Source organism: Branchiostoma lanceolatum, chromosome 3 (assembly GCF_035083965.1).
Source record: "Branchiostoma lanceolatum isolate klBraLanc5 chromosome 3, klBraLanc5.hap2, whole genome shotgun sequence".
Taxonomy (NCBI): Eukaryota; Metazoa; Chordata; class Leptocardii; order Amphioxiformes; family Branchiostomatidae; genus Branchiostoma; species Branchiostoma lanceolatum.
The window spans coordinates 19144865-19159889 of NC_089724.1; the positions used below are offsets into that span (position 1 = coordinate 19144865).

The following is a 15025-nucleotide window of genomic DNA, read 5'->3' on the forward strand; positions in this document are numbered from 1 at the left end:
TTCCTGTTTTAACATAGATGCAGTAATTGCATTTTTAATTGACAACAAGAGTCCGTAGGACACAATTCTCCGTGAAGTATTTATAGTATGTACAAGTATTGACCCACACAAATTGCATCTCTGCTCAGTCCAAGTAGTGTTTTAGAGCAAGTAAAGAAAAAGTGTTTGTTTATCTTTTTCTTTCAATACAGGAGTGGTCAACCTGCTGAAAAGTATGTTTTTACAGCATGACATAGATGGGATCTAGAAATTCCGGGAAAAGTCACAAAGTTAGATCTAGATGGGGTTCGCGGAAAAAGCTGGCCCTGTCTACCTGGCCTGTCTACCCTGGCTATCTACCTTTTCGCGGCCCCAAAGGTATGCATGGGGGTTTGGCCTTTAATGGAATTTCTTGGAAGACGAAAAACTGGGTCAATGCATGTGAGCTGGATGGAAGACAACGCCTATTGGTGATGGGATGGGGGTGGGTGGGGTGAAGCTGTGAGCAATTCCACCAAGACTGGAAAAAAGTTCCAAGTAATGTTACATGTATACAAAAAAATGTACCTGAAATGTTAAACAAAATTAAAGTGGAAGGTAATACAAGGAAACAAAGAAACTGGTAGGATGAGCCAGACAACAATAGGACCTTTGTTAGTCACAACAAGGAGGTTATAGATATAACCTCCTTGGTCACAACAGCTAAATTCACAACAGATGACGCTCCTGGGGGTTCCTGTAGTTGATACTGACCAGATAGCAAAGGATGATAAAAGAAGTTTCCATATATCCAAGCAGATGTATGGTGCTGGCTTGTTTAACTTTAAACGCTTAGTTTTATGAGGTTTTCTTTTTTCAACCTTTAGTAGCTGCTGTTATGGCAAACAAAGGTCCTATCGTTGCCTGGCCCATCCTATCAGTTTTCTTTGTTCATCCTGTACCCTATCACACCCCTTCTATCTAGTTTAACAATCCTGGTACATTTTATTGAATACTTAGATGTTTGTTTATAGATAATAGATTTTCTTCCAGTGTTGGTGGAGTAGTTGCTCATAGCTGCCTGTTTCCCCCAACAGCACAAGTAGCTTTTTGTTGTCTTCCATCCAGCCCACCCACAGCTGGGATTGCCACTGACCCAGTTTTTCCTCAAGAAAATTCAATCAGAAAAACTGGTGCAAAACCCCCATGCATGCCCTTGGGGCCCAAAAAGGGTGGTTTTTGGTAGACAGCCAGGGTAGACAGGCCAGGTAGACAGGGCCAGCTTTTTCCGCAAACCCGATCTAGATGGCCCCTTTTCAATTATCAACGAACCATTCAGCCTTACAACTAAGATGTATCAGAAATCACAAATATGCAGTAAATCCTCTTTCCACAATTTATTGCAGGCCGGCCTGATCTATAGCTATCAAGCTATTTGCAATGAAAAAGGCTCATTTATATTATCGTAACATTTCACGAAGGTCAAAGGTCACCGGATCTAACCACCCGGAAGTGACACTGGCGCGCGCACTTTTCTGAGAGATATTTCTCAACAATCTTTCATCCCCTGCGTAAACTTTTTACATTGTCACAGCCTCCGTATTATAAACTACAAGTGTGGTAAGTTTGAAGGTCCAGAGATTTCCCATTTTCACACTGTGCGTAAAAGTGCATCGTCCGTCCCGTGCGCACATACTGTAAAGCGAGTTGCGAGTGGACAAGGCATACTTAATACACAGACTGGAGGTCACTCTACACATGTTCGCAGCTAAAACTCACAATTCCCGTTGCCGCATTGGTATGTAACTTGGTATATCGTTTGCTAGATTGCGTGTGGTGATGCACGTTGTCTATTTTTCAATGTAACAGTGACTATACGATCACAGCAAGTAAGGAAGATTTATACCCCGTATCTGCCTGAAGTATTCCAGTCATGCATAACGGATTATAACACGGCCCCTATGGCAGGGCAGTGGGACATAGCATTAATTATAGGGGTGCAATTACGATATTGGATTGACGTTTAAAGTAGTTATGGTGTAACAAAGCTATTGTGCATCACCACGCCGAACCAGGCAAACGATATGCCAAGTTACACACCAATGCGACGACGGGATCGTGAGTTATAGCTGCGAACGCACAAACAAATACATTCCCAATACTCCCAGAAGGAGGTCACACCTCCTCCCCGGAGTAATAATAGCTATAATCTTTCTGATGCCTATTGAGGTAAACATAATCAATTTCTTTTAATGGGAACACTTAGAGTGACATCCCAACCATCGTCTATTTGTAGTGGAAGACAGCTGGCTTTTACAGTGTATGATCTCATGTCAAAAACTTTATGAGGCATCCATCATTAAAACCTGGTTGTTGTAAAAGGGAAATGCATATCTTTCAACGTTGACTGCCATCACCAGATGGCCTATAAAGAAACCTTATCTTAAGAACTGATGTATCCATGTACTAAGGCCAGTCCTGAAGGATTAACGGCCAGGAAGCCTTTTAGCCATAACGTGAACAGGTCATAGGTCACCCACAGAATTTTCCGCCTCCAATGTTGTTAAATGGCCTAGTATACCAAGGATTATGTTCTCTGCAGCATCAAAGCCTGCTGGGTCAAAGGGGCGAGCATTAGAACCCGGCTCCGTTCCGAGTAGGATGTGGGTAGTCCACAATCACATCGGGATATATTTATCAGCCACTGTTAAATGGACTGTAGTTGGCTGGATTACAGTGTGGGAAGATGTGTGCCCTACCAGGGCAGAGGTCAGATATGAAAAACTGGGCGATTTGGGGACTTATGGATGGCAGGAGGCCACAAGGTTTTAACAGGGAATAAAGGTTACTGCAGTGCCCTTTGCTTTCATGGCAACTGATGTGTCTGGAGGAGAGAAATTTGCAATATAAATAGCCCTATGACAACTATATAAAAAAAGGACTTTCAAAAAACTTTGTCCAATAGACATTATGACTTTTCTTTTCAAATATATTTTCAACATAATATCTGTTTGAAACAGCACTCAGCGTTTTGCATAATAAAGCCTACCCACACAAGCAATAGTATAAACCTAGACAGAGCAGGAAGAAAACTTCATACATGATACAGAGGGCATAATTTTACCAGATATTAAGCATAAATTATTATAGCTGGTAGTTGGCTGTCGGTTACCAAATCAGTAGCTCAGTAAAAACCAGCTAACCTGAAAAAAAGACGATGCAAATGTGCTAGCAATCTATTGATGCAAAAATCCCAACACATCTTGACACACCCAACTCATTGTGACTCCCGCTGTTGTGATCTGAGCGTGAAGTTGGTAATACTGACTGGTTACAGTATTAACTCTGGATCACCGATGAATCTCGAGGGTCGTTTCAAATCATTGCTGGCTATAATGAGATCTTGATGAAAATCTTTAGACTGGAATGTTTCTGAGACCTACAAGAATGAGAGTTTCCAGGGAAACTATCATGATAATGGTCTTTCTCAATGGATAATGATGTGATTCTTCAGGGATCCAAATCAATTTGTGGGAGTCTTCAGAGCTTGAATCTGAAAGTCTACAGCTACATTTGTAAGTTCAATCAAAATCTTGAACAAGTCATGCAACAAAGGTCTTTTAATTTTTGTCTTACACTTAAATGTCAAGAATATACTGGACACTAGCATACAATAGTACCTAACATATGTAACTCTACACAACTATCTAGGTGCATCAGTGCACTGACAGTGTACAGCGCACAGCACCAATTTTGGGTGCACAAAAATGCATCTGCACCCAGTATTTAGATCCCTTTTCTTTGTTAAGTCTGATATGATAATGTGCCTCATATCAAACATTTGTAAAAAAAACTCTTCTGAAAAGATCTGAACAAAGTCTCAGGCCTTGATAACTTGTTTCTATTTAGCAGCACTTCCCAGAAAAGAAGGGTACTGCTCCAGCTCGACAGGATATTCCCTCCTCATAATATAAAGTGTTTTACGTTCCCTCGATGTCCTGTTCAATATTACCACAACCTTTAAAGTGCAATGTCAAGTACTTTGGGACATTTCTCTGAAACACTTCCGTAAATCTCCCAGAGACATCAGAGTGGGACGTTGTGCCAAGTCTTAGGAGATAATGCTGATGGTCCTTCAGCAATGTCGAAGACCCTGCACTTTCTTAATGCTTCCTATGTATCACTCAGCTCGTGTGATGGAATGACACACGGGACTGAGATTACCACATTTGCCATGGGCAACACATCATCGCTGCACGATGGATACGAGAGTTTTGCATCAATAAAGTTCCCCTTTTTTCAAACAGAAGAGTGATTGTGAATTTGTGGATGAAAGAACTTAGAAGAACAGTAGTGCCTTTTGGGGATTTGCACTCTTTCCTAACACGGCCAAAAGGGATCTTTTTTATTAAGTAGATAGATAGATTGAATAGACTTGTGAGCTTCCTACTTTTTCAAGTCAATGTAAAATATATCTACCATCCCTCAACAGAGACGGCGGGCGCTACAGACTTTCCAATACTTACGATCCACTACTCACGGAGTCACGTGTGCTATCTGCATAACGTGACGTCACCCCAGCGGTGGATGGATCATTCCTTGACAAAGACCGATGTCGTACGGTCGAAAATTTGGGTAAGTCCAATTTTTTGTGTTGGAAATTACAGTTTAAACTCGTTTAAGAATATCTACAAAAACTTAAACAACAGCCTGGGGTTGTTGTCTTAATTCTATTTGTACCCAGGGTACTGTGCACTGAGTTCAAAAGCAAACCAGCGGACCGCCCAAACTTGATAACACGGTCGTGAGAACAGAATACCAAGAGATGAAAAGGTTGAGCACGAAATGTTAGGGAATGCCAGCGGACTCCTGTACTAGTATAATTGGATCCTGGGGAAAATCGATACCAGGGAAGGACAGCCTTCCCGGACTTGACAACAGGAAATAGAGCTAGCTAGGTTTGTGGGATGATCCCTGACAGTTATCAATAGCGTGTCAGGAGGAAGTAAATGGTCTCCTGTCAGGAGTGTGACACTTCCCCCCTCAGGCTGGGAGACACGGCACATCAACAGACTTTCCCACAATCCTGTCACATCCACCTGATGCACCAGGCAGACTTTTCTCCAGTTATGGCTGGGCAGACTTGATGGATAGTCATTGGTACCCTGTATATCATCTCACATGAGATTGAGAGGACTTCTAGAATTTTCCATTTTGCAGTATTTCTGCATTCTATTAGGTGTCTTATGTATTATACATGATGTGGAAGAAAAATTACAAATCAACAGCTCATAATAGTCATATGATATATACAATGTAGGATGACCTCTGACCTGACTTTATGTCACATATAAGGATAACCATTGATACAATCTTATCATTCACAGAATTTTTAGTATCACAAGAAATGTTTGATCAACAAAGGTATGTGGCATGTCAACAACATTTGTGTGACAAGGTACGATCCATCAAAGGCCAGACAGGAATCCTCAGTTGCTTTGTTAACAAGATTTGTGTAATATTTTGTGTTTTGTAACAAATGTCTGGTCAGGAGTGAACACCTTCATGATATGTCAACAAAAACAGCGTCACCTGAAACATCTGAACGTACCTGTTTCGTGTATCATGTAACTGATGACAGCATACATAATACATGTGCAAAATTAATTGTGTCTAATAAAAACAGTGACACGTAATCATGAAACAAGTCCCAACGATCATGGCCTTATCTCGATTTCTGTAACATGAAGCTTGTGATACACGTAGCATAGTACATTAACCTTGATTGGATGATTGGGTGTGATGCTGATGCTATACTGATGTTCTATCTCATGGGGACAACAAATATGGAGATGCTGATAGTGCCATTTTGCTAATGGGACAATGGGAGTACATCATGTATATCAAATGCTATGCTATGCTGTGCAGGAAATATCTGACATTATTTCATGACACAACTCCTATCCTAATCAAGTGGTCCATATAAACATTACAAAAGCACATTCTGCTCTTTTTTGCTGCCGGACATAAGACGAGGGATGAAAGTCAGTAAGCAGTGGTTGAGTGCATGGAATTTATATCAATGTTGGAAATGTTTCAGAAACCAATCATCCTTTATTTTGTCAGTCTTGGAAAGAGCACTTATGTTGTCATTTTTGTACTGAAGACCCACTGAGTTATTAGGATACCCAACTGGACCAGGAATTTACAGGAGATATGTCTCATCATGCCTTCAGGTTTTACACACTCATCTGGAAGCACACTGGGGCCCATTGATAGATCTTCTTGTCTTTGCTTCCAATATCAAAGAACTGAATGTAGTACATCTTGTCCTGAGGGACAGAGATGAAACAACAAGATGGATGGACTCAATTGTCTCCTCCCACACAAATGGCCGCATAGGTCACGTCTTATGTGAATCTTGCCAGGCCAGACGATCAATACAATTTCTCATGGCTCACTTTCAAAAAAAAGTTGTACAAAGGGAAAAGAACATCCAAAGAGCATGTGAAATTGCCATGTATTCTACTTACTGGAAAGATATCATATAAAGTACATAATGCATGGCTCCTTTATCGCATTTGACCTGATCAGCTTAATGAGGTACTCTTATGGAGAAATGGTCTGAGAGATGGTTCTAAAGTATGCCCTGAACTCTTTTCCTCTGGAACTTGACTGTAACAAAGGCAGGGTGCACTTCACCTTCTAGATTGATGGCCAGTTCCATTTTCCCCTGCATCACACCAGCATTAAGAGGTAGAAAAATCCCCAAGTCATCACAGTAGGTTAAAGCAAAGCTATGTCAACATTAACAGAATTATATACCGGCTAATCTTTTGACACAAGTATTTACCCTAATCACACACACAAATAGACATGACCTTACCAGGCTGGGGTTGTGCCTGTGTCGATGATGTTGTAACTGGTGCTGAAGATGTTGTTGGTGAGGCTGTAACAGTGGAGGGAGTGCCAGTTGTCGACGCTGAGGTAGCCTACAGGGGTAAAAAAATGCAATTTCGCACCATCAAAATTGGCCTTTTATCTTGTGGAACAATATCTTGCTAAAAATTAAGACCAGGTTATGTATTTGTAAAACACCACTGAAACTCTCAATAAACTACAACTCATGACTACTTAAAGAGCATGCCATGGCATGAAGGTCACAGAACTTATCTAATTACAGCAGCGCCCCCTACCTGTGCCGCCAATGCTTGCAGCTCACTCTGTTGTATTATCTTGACATTTGCAGGCTTGGTCCAGGTGGATTCTCTGGACCGAGCGTTGTAGTAATACACCTTCCCTTCAGGAGTCTTGTTCTCCACCCAGATCTCCTGGTTGGGGTCTAGCGTGGGGTGCTGGGCGCTCGGGGAGGCCTGGGTGGTGGAGGCCGTGGCAGGGGGCTGCATGGGCGGCGGCTGCATGTTGGGCGGCGGCTGTCCAGGCGGTGGGATCATCGGGGGAGGCATGCCTGGCATGGGGGGTGGCATCATGGGCGGTCTCTGGAATGGAAGAAAATTTCAATGTTAAATATGTTTATTGAGAAATCACAATTGTTTTATGCATCAATGAACCAGTGCTAACAATACATTCCTTTACAATTATGACACTACTGATGAGAAAATCCCTTTACTAATTATAAATAATTGGAGAAGAATGAGAGCTCCATTGCTTGAATCTTACATTAAACAATTCAGATACTCATTTTTCATGTGCGTCAGGTTGCCAATTACAAATAAGATCATAGGTATATATCAGACATTACTGACTTAAGATTTTCAAAGGCTTATTATTACTTGCAGGAAGGACCTTTTCACTTGTAGCTTGTTAGATGTCAAGCAGATGCTTTCTGCTCACTCCAACAAACATCTTATTAGCTTTCATGTAAAAGACCAAAGCACAGTGCATCACATACATCATGAATACATGGGCACAACATCCCGGAGAGGATTTCTATCAAACTTTGGATGTCTTCGATATCTAGCTTGGATAACAGGTCGGCTCACTTTACAGGGTACCTGAGCTCCACTTCAATAAGAAATGCTTACTGCTTGAACTGAGATGCAAATACACTAAGGACTGATTATACACCCCATGGTTTTCTTACAGAGACAGTGCAACAAACAGATGGGTGTGAAATATGATGAGAAGGGACCTGATCCTGAAAAGGCCTTCCATCTGCATCTTTGTTCTGCTACAATGGATCGCTCATTGAACCGGGCTGCGCGCATGAGGCATGAAGATGACTGGAGAGGGTGCTTCATGTACCATGCAAGCCTAATGTGCTATTGGAGACGTCCTCTTGATATCAGCTTTCAGCTCAATGACTCTTAGTAGTGTGCTCTGGCTGCCACAGAAGATGTGGACAGAAATCTGGGTGACGGTTACATAAGCTGATTTTACATCTACATGTATCACACTTTCACAGCAAATTCTACAGCTGGTCGTCTTTTTTATGAGCTTGACTGTCCTCACAACAGTTTCTTAAAGTTTGCTGTCAGAAAACTCATCTGTTGAAATGGTGCTGTTTCTTTTCTGAGCAACACAGATTTGATCAAAGGAAACCTACAATACACATATGTATATCCAATTCTTTTGACATTCCCATAAGATTCCTAACATCATAACACAAGTTCTCTAGGACATCTAGTTGCCATTTCTTTCTGTTTCAAGCGTCCTTAAAAGTTTTCAAATGGTGTTGTCATATTGATATCATCTTGACAGATGATATCTGTACTACACAGTTCAGTAGATAAGAGGCCCCATGATGACAGCTTCTTTGGATCACTGATTGATCTGACATCTAAGCACACTCAAGGGGAACTGACCCATATAAACCTATATGTATCATTATGCATGTTAAGTATTGCAGGTCTTGGGTGTGAATGTTCAAGGTTTGCTCTAAAGGGTCCCCAGATTGCATGCTAAATAGGACAAATCAATCAATAGTTCTGCATTTTGCATCACCGAGTAGCAACTCTTCTGACAACTTATTCTGTTATATATGTGTGCCACTATGTAAGTTTTGAAACTTTGTGTACTTGTACAACCATTCATTCTCATAGTAGAAGTAAGTAGTGGCTGACATTATGTTGAAAGATATAAGAGTTAAAATTTAGCATTAGCAACATTGTCATCTCAGGACTATACCAAATGACAAAATCACATCCAATAGAAATTGTTAGCATACCGGCTCCATTGTACAGTGCATTTTGTCAATAATACCATTCCTGTTTCCTCCCCCTCAGAAATGAACTCTGGTGTATCTTATCACGAAGCACCGTCCAACAACCATGCCTGACACAAGAGTAAGGATATGGCTTGATTAAAGTCCCTTCCAGAGATCGTGTTCCAGGTGTTACACGATGCTGTTTCGATTTCAAGTGCATGTCCGATGGAATCTGTATCCATTTCTTTGAGTGCGTCGTACATTAAGTCCAATCGATAGCAAAAACCTGGACATGAATAACGGAAAACATGCCAAGCTGGGTGATAAATGGTGAGGATTTCCCCTGCACCTTGCCAGCAACTTCTACTACAAGGTCCCTTGGATTCATCAAACTCCTTCCCAGGATATCGCGTTCCCAGAATATCGTTACAGCGACATAATGGCGCTGATGTATGGTGCCGAGAAACGCAAGAAGCCATCGGCAGCCAGATAGGGCCCATTTCAGAGATTAGAAGGGTTGTGGACTGATACCCTCACCTTGCAGAAACACGCCCCATGAATGTGTTACAGCTTTTACTGCCCCATACATCTTACTACCAAATGGCGGAGGGGTGATGATACCGTTGCATTAAGAAGTTCCAGTCGTGAATATCAAGAAGGTGGGAGGAAATCTCCGAGGATCTTCCTTAGTCATGCATCCAAGCTGCCTGTAAAACCCTTCTGTCCCATTTTGCATCTTGATATCAAGTTTTTTTGTGTGTAGAAGTGGCAGATTTGACACTATGGCATACATATTTTGGTGCCAATAAAAAAAGAAACTGGGTTCCATTTCCCAGACAGTGAGCATCCTGTGAAGGCTACAGTCAGGGTGAAAGGTGTTGGGTAAGAGAAGGTGACCTTGTTTTATAGATATCTGTGCAAAGTACAAAAAGTACTAAACATCCAGTGCTTAAAGGCTGTAATGCTGTGCACAAGTTACAACATTGCTCCATGTCCTTGGTGCTGAAATTTTGATTGTTGTTCTATGGGTCTGTTCTTGGTGCTGATTGGCTATCAGACTGAGGCAACGCTTCAAAGAACACTTTGATATCAAATAGATCTCTGTTTTGTCTGATATCTTTCAAATATGTACTGTATAAGCATACTTTTGAAAAATATCTCTTTGGAAAAAGAGGGATTTTCATGACTCTGCTTCTTCTGTGTACATTGGACGTGTAAGGTAACGTGTCACCAATGGATTTCTTGAGGTTTCCAGGAAGAAGATGACACAAGCCACTGTACAGGTGGCGGAAAATTCTACATTTTGCTGAAAATTCCACCCAAGTGCACATACAAACAATCCCACAAAGATCCAGATTAAAGCAAATGCCGAGACAGGGGAATCTGCCAACTCAGCGTCACCCACTATTTAGAAGCAGGTAATTAATGACAAGAATTTGCCTTTCAAATGATGCCTTGAAACTTGCATACGGATTTGTCTGAAAAAGTATGAGCAAAAAAATGATTTATGAAGAAATATCAAGTGCATTATAACTACAGGCATTGCAAGTCTGTGCTATTGCATATAGATATTGGTTTCCCCATCCATATCTATCACATCAACTGTTATGAGTAGGGATGTTATTTCCAACTCAAAACATACTCCATTGTTCCTGTATAGCACACTAGAGCTACATGTATTCCATTAGAGAGGAGATGAAACATCAGATTACCTTCCTGTTCCAATATTCATTGTATCTCCCAGTCCTACAGTGACCCGCGTGTCGACCTTACATTTTGCCCTTTTCCATAGATACAATTGGTAGATATGCAATCATCTTATCTTTTTAATTACTTGGGCACTAATTCATGAGCGAGCATTTTTTCTATCGCTAATACACCATCCATCAAAAACATTCTGCATCATTTGGATGGAATAAATATTAGGAATATTAGAATTAAACTACAAGTAAACATACAGGTCATCACTACAAAACACCACAGTGAAGAATTTCTCAGTAAGAACCTATGCTCTAAATCAAGACTTAGTTATAGAATAACAGACTGAAAAGAACAACAGCAAAATCAATTTCAAAGGCTGCCACGTATCGCAGGATTCAAAATGTGCTTTTGTATGTAGGGCTTGAACTGGCAGTACCCATGACCAAATTATACTATCAGCCCATGTAATTGGGACAGGGCTACTACAAATTGTAAGTCAACATGAGTAGCTAACAACCCAAACTTGTTCCTGCAGAAATTACAGGTCTGATGGCCATTTCATGTAATGTACCGCTGTTCATTCTGACTGTATCCCGTATTTGGAGATCATGTTTTATGCATGGGAGTATCGGGACCTTTGGAAAATTGAATTTGGTCTGTAACTCCGGTACCTCCCAGCCACGATATGATCATACGGGAACTGGCTGGAAGTTGATTTAGTATTGATGACTGGTACTGGTATTTCCTGACATGGACGCTCTTCTTGCATCAAGGATACAGGAAGCAACCTTAAGTAGCGTAAATATTGAAATATTCGCGGTGGTTTCATTTTCACGTTTTTTGCGGTGATGGCTCTATTACGAACTTGTGACACCGTGAAAATGTGTCTCCAATTTATTACTACTGTACAACAGAATTGTTTCAACAATGCACTTAAAACACCAAGAAAACCTCATTTCCCTTCTAACACGAAATTAAGTCCACGCGAAAATTAAAGGATTTAACAACAGCTGGATATCAACTTATCTGGCTAGTTGTCAGGGTTTGCTTTCTCAAAAAATCACTTTGGGGTATGGGCATTGAAGGGAATACATTAAGTTACACCTATGCATATCTTACTTCTCAACAAGAAATCACTCACCCTAACTACCGTATATATTTGTATACCTATATAGACAGGAGAAAAAAAATGAATTCTTACATCAAGACTTATAACTCAAAACACAGAGCCATTGTTTAAATTTGGAATTCATGTGGGCAGCAGTAACACCCTCTACTGCATTTCCTGAAGCGACATCTCACCTTCGCTGTAACCTCCCATAACCTTTACAACCTCTTTTTCTCATTTACTTTTAACCTATTGACTCTTCACCTCCAGTGTTGAATATATTTGTACATCATATCACATTGATAGCAAGGTTTCCTGACCTTTGTCAAGAACATTACACATGATCTGAAAAAGGAAATACCCTGCAGTGATGATACTTACATTTCACTGCATTGTAAAAGTGCCAATGATATGGACATAATGCAGTTCACTCAGGTTTCTTGAGAGCATTTTTACACGCAATACTTTTTAAATCATCAACTCCAAAAGGAGCTGGAGCTATAAAAGCTTTACGACTTCTCACATATTGTGCACATAATGTGGCCATAGTAAAATATTCATAAGTAGTATGAATGAATGTTTTAAGAGGGTCCCATTACAGCACCTTTTGCCTTGATGTTTTGGGTCTCTGGTCATTTACAATTACATGGCAATACTTCTATGGTCATTTACGAACCTGAGAATGTTGGTGTGTATCATCATGTAACTACCAAGTTGACAGAGATAAGTTTTCACGATACTATGTCTGAATATTTTGTACCTGAAAGTTCCTGATTCGGATATATCATAGTATTCTGTAGATCTCTTTATTCTCTTCTTGTTTCCCGACCCCCCAAAAAGAAACAAGAGAGAGAAGAACAGTGAGTTTTGTGTGGCAGAACAGCCTCAGTGGATATAAGTGTGCCTTCTCCCCACAACCTAATAACTGCAGCACTGAGATCCGTTCCCTGCATGGTGCTCTACACTGGCTTTATCTTGTTTTGTCATCAACTTCCAGTAGCCCCTTCCAACTCTGGGCAGACCTCACGGATCAATACACACGGGCAGCATGGGTTTATTGGCTATTCTGTGCGTGGTGCTTGCATTCCTGTAACCACTAAGTCCAATATCACAGCTATAAATTACACATACATGCAGCCGTGTGTAGCGATGCCTGTGGGAGAGTCACCGTGGATGGAGGAGGAGAAGCTGTAATTACATTGGGCCAAGCCATCAAAGTAATAAGAAAGGGAAATGTACCATTGCATTTGACAGCTCGTTGTTCTCTGGGGGTGTAGGATCACATGGGAATTACGATGCCATAGCAGCCTTAATCACTACCATCCAAATTCCTGTATCCACAGAATTAATGATCCATTTTATGTTCTTTGTGTGAAATATGATAGTAAGTCACAATCCAATCTATGGCATGCTACTGTGGTTCACATGGCAGTATAACGCAGGCACATGCACGTAGATAGAAGTAATCTAAATGGTTATATTTTCTTCAATATCTTTACTTTCTTCAAGAACATGAAATTCAACATGTTGTAAAACTTGCAGCAGATGGTGCCTGATATTGAGGTTGGAACTTCCCTTTTCATTGGAGTTCTCGTAAAGTTGAGTGTTTCTGCATCATAATTCAACCTTTACGGCAAGCTGCTGTGGGTTACATCATATGAATACATACATAGTTCATATATGAAATTCCTCCAAAAAAACTCAACTCTTTCATACATGTGCATATGAGCATATGGCCTGCAGCATATGGAATTTTCCTTTTTATTTGAGATGAGTTCTTATTATGTATGTTTCTACTTACAAATATTATGGAGATTTGTGAATGAGAGCAGGCAACTTACAACTTACTAGTAAAAGGTCAATAAGGAGATCCAATAATCTGAATAGAATCCAATTTTCCTGTACAGTTTCAAATTTCCCCTGGGCTAGAGTCTTACCTGTAAATGTGTGTAATCTTAGAAACTCTAACAACAAGAGTTGTATTCCAGTAATACATTCAGGCCTTTCTTTATTACTAGCATATCTTTTAGTAGTCTTCTTTCCTTTTTTCCATCGAGCGTTTCCAATCGATTTGAGATTTGATGCATCAAAGACATGCAGTAAAAGATGCCCCAAAGGATTGTCCCGGGGGAAAAGCAAGCCTGAAATGGGTTTATCTGATTTTTACCTTTAATCAATGATTTATGACCTCTCACTCCATTAAGTTTCTCCTAACAATCTTAAATCTCATGACCTGATAAAAGTTGAAACAATCATGATAAATGGTTTCCAGAGTATCTATAATGTATGCCAACGAAAGCTGCTTACCACCAATAAAGTACTTCTACCCGCAGCTATCTACATAATTGCTCGGAAACCTCAATCCCTTTATTCTATCCATCAACCCTTTCTAATAAATCATAGTTTATCAATTATGTATGATCATCAAGTGCATCTTCCCCCATAAACAAATTACTGCATCCCAGATCGATCACTGTCAGTTCTTGATACTGGAAATAAAAGTTGTTATGTTTTCCTTACAGATAAGTGCCTCTTACATTTACAGGCAATTGTGCACAAAATTGATTTTCATGTCAACTAATTTTTTCAATGTAATTACTTGCCATACTAGACTCTATAGATAGACATAAAGGCAAAAATTGTTTTTATTACACTTTCCCTTTAAACTGTGAAAAGCATATATAGTGTACCACTGTACCTGTTTAATAAAGTGGGCATTGTTCAACATTATATATGTTTAAATGTCATTAAGAATTCTACCTTTGCCACATAGAAGCAATTTTTTTGTTAGACCGTGGTGATACAAAATTCCACAAACAATAGAGAACTTTAAATGTTACACACACTTTTTTTCATTTTTCAAAACTTCTCAGTTCAAGACTTTCCTTTTCAGTTACCCGTGATGCATCCGGGTGCGTGTCAGACTTCACATGGTTCCGCTGGCTCTTATATGGCGCAGCAAGCGAAACCATCATAATAACATCAAACCAAAGCATCCCCCATGACTCATTATGTCGTGCCTGCAGATGGTTCCATCCAAACTCAATAAGGAACTCGGCGTACAACATATCAGCTTCCAGCAATGCCAGACC

At 40.3% G+C, this 15025-nt stretch overlaps 1 protein-coding gene across 6 annotated transcripts in view; it reads right to left on the reverse strand.

Annotated features, from left to right (window-relative positions):
* LOC136430841 (transcription elongation regulator 1-like) overlaps positions 1-15025 on the reverse strand; it is a 52103-nt gene that overhangs the window by 29025 nt on the left and 8053 nt on the right. For all 6 annotated transcript variants that reach the window (XM_066421877.1, XM_066421873.1, XM_066421876.1 and 3 more), the window contains exons 3-4: positions 7155-7457; positions 6845-6950 (exon numbers count right to left, since the gene is read on the reverse strand). In XM_066421877.1, coding sequence (XP_066277974.1) covers positions 6845-6950; positions 7155-7457 — 409 coding nt within the window. The remainder of the gene's footprint in view (positions 1-6844; positions 6951-7154; positions 7458-15025) is intronic.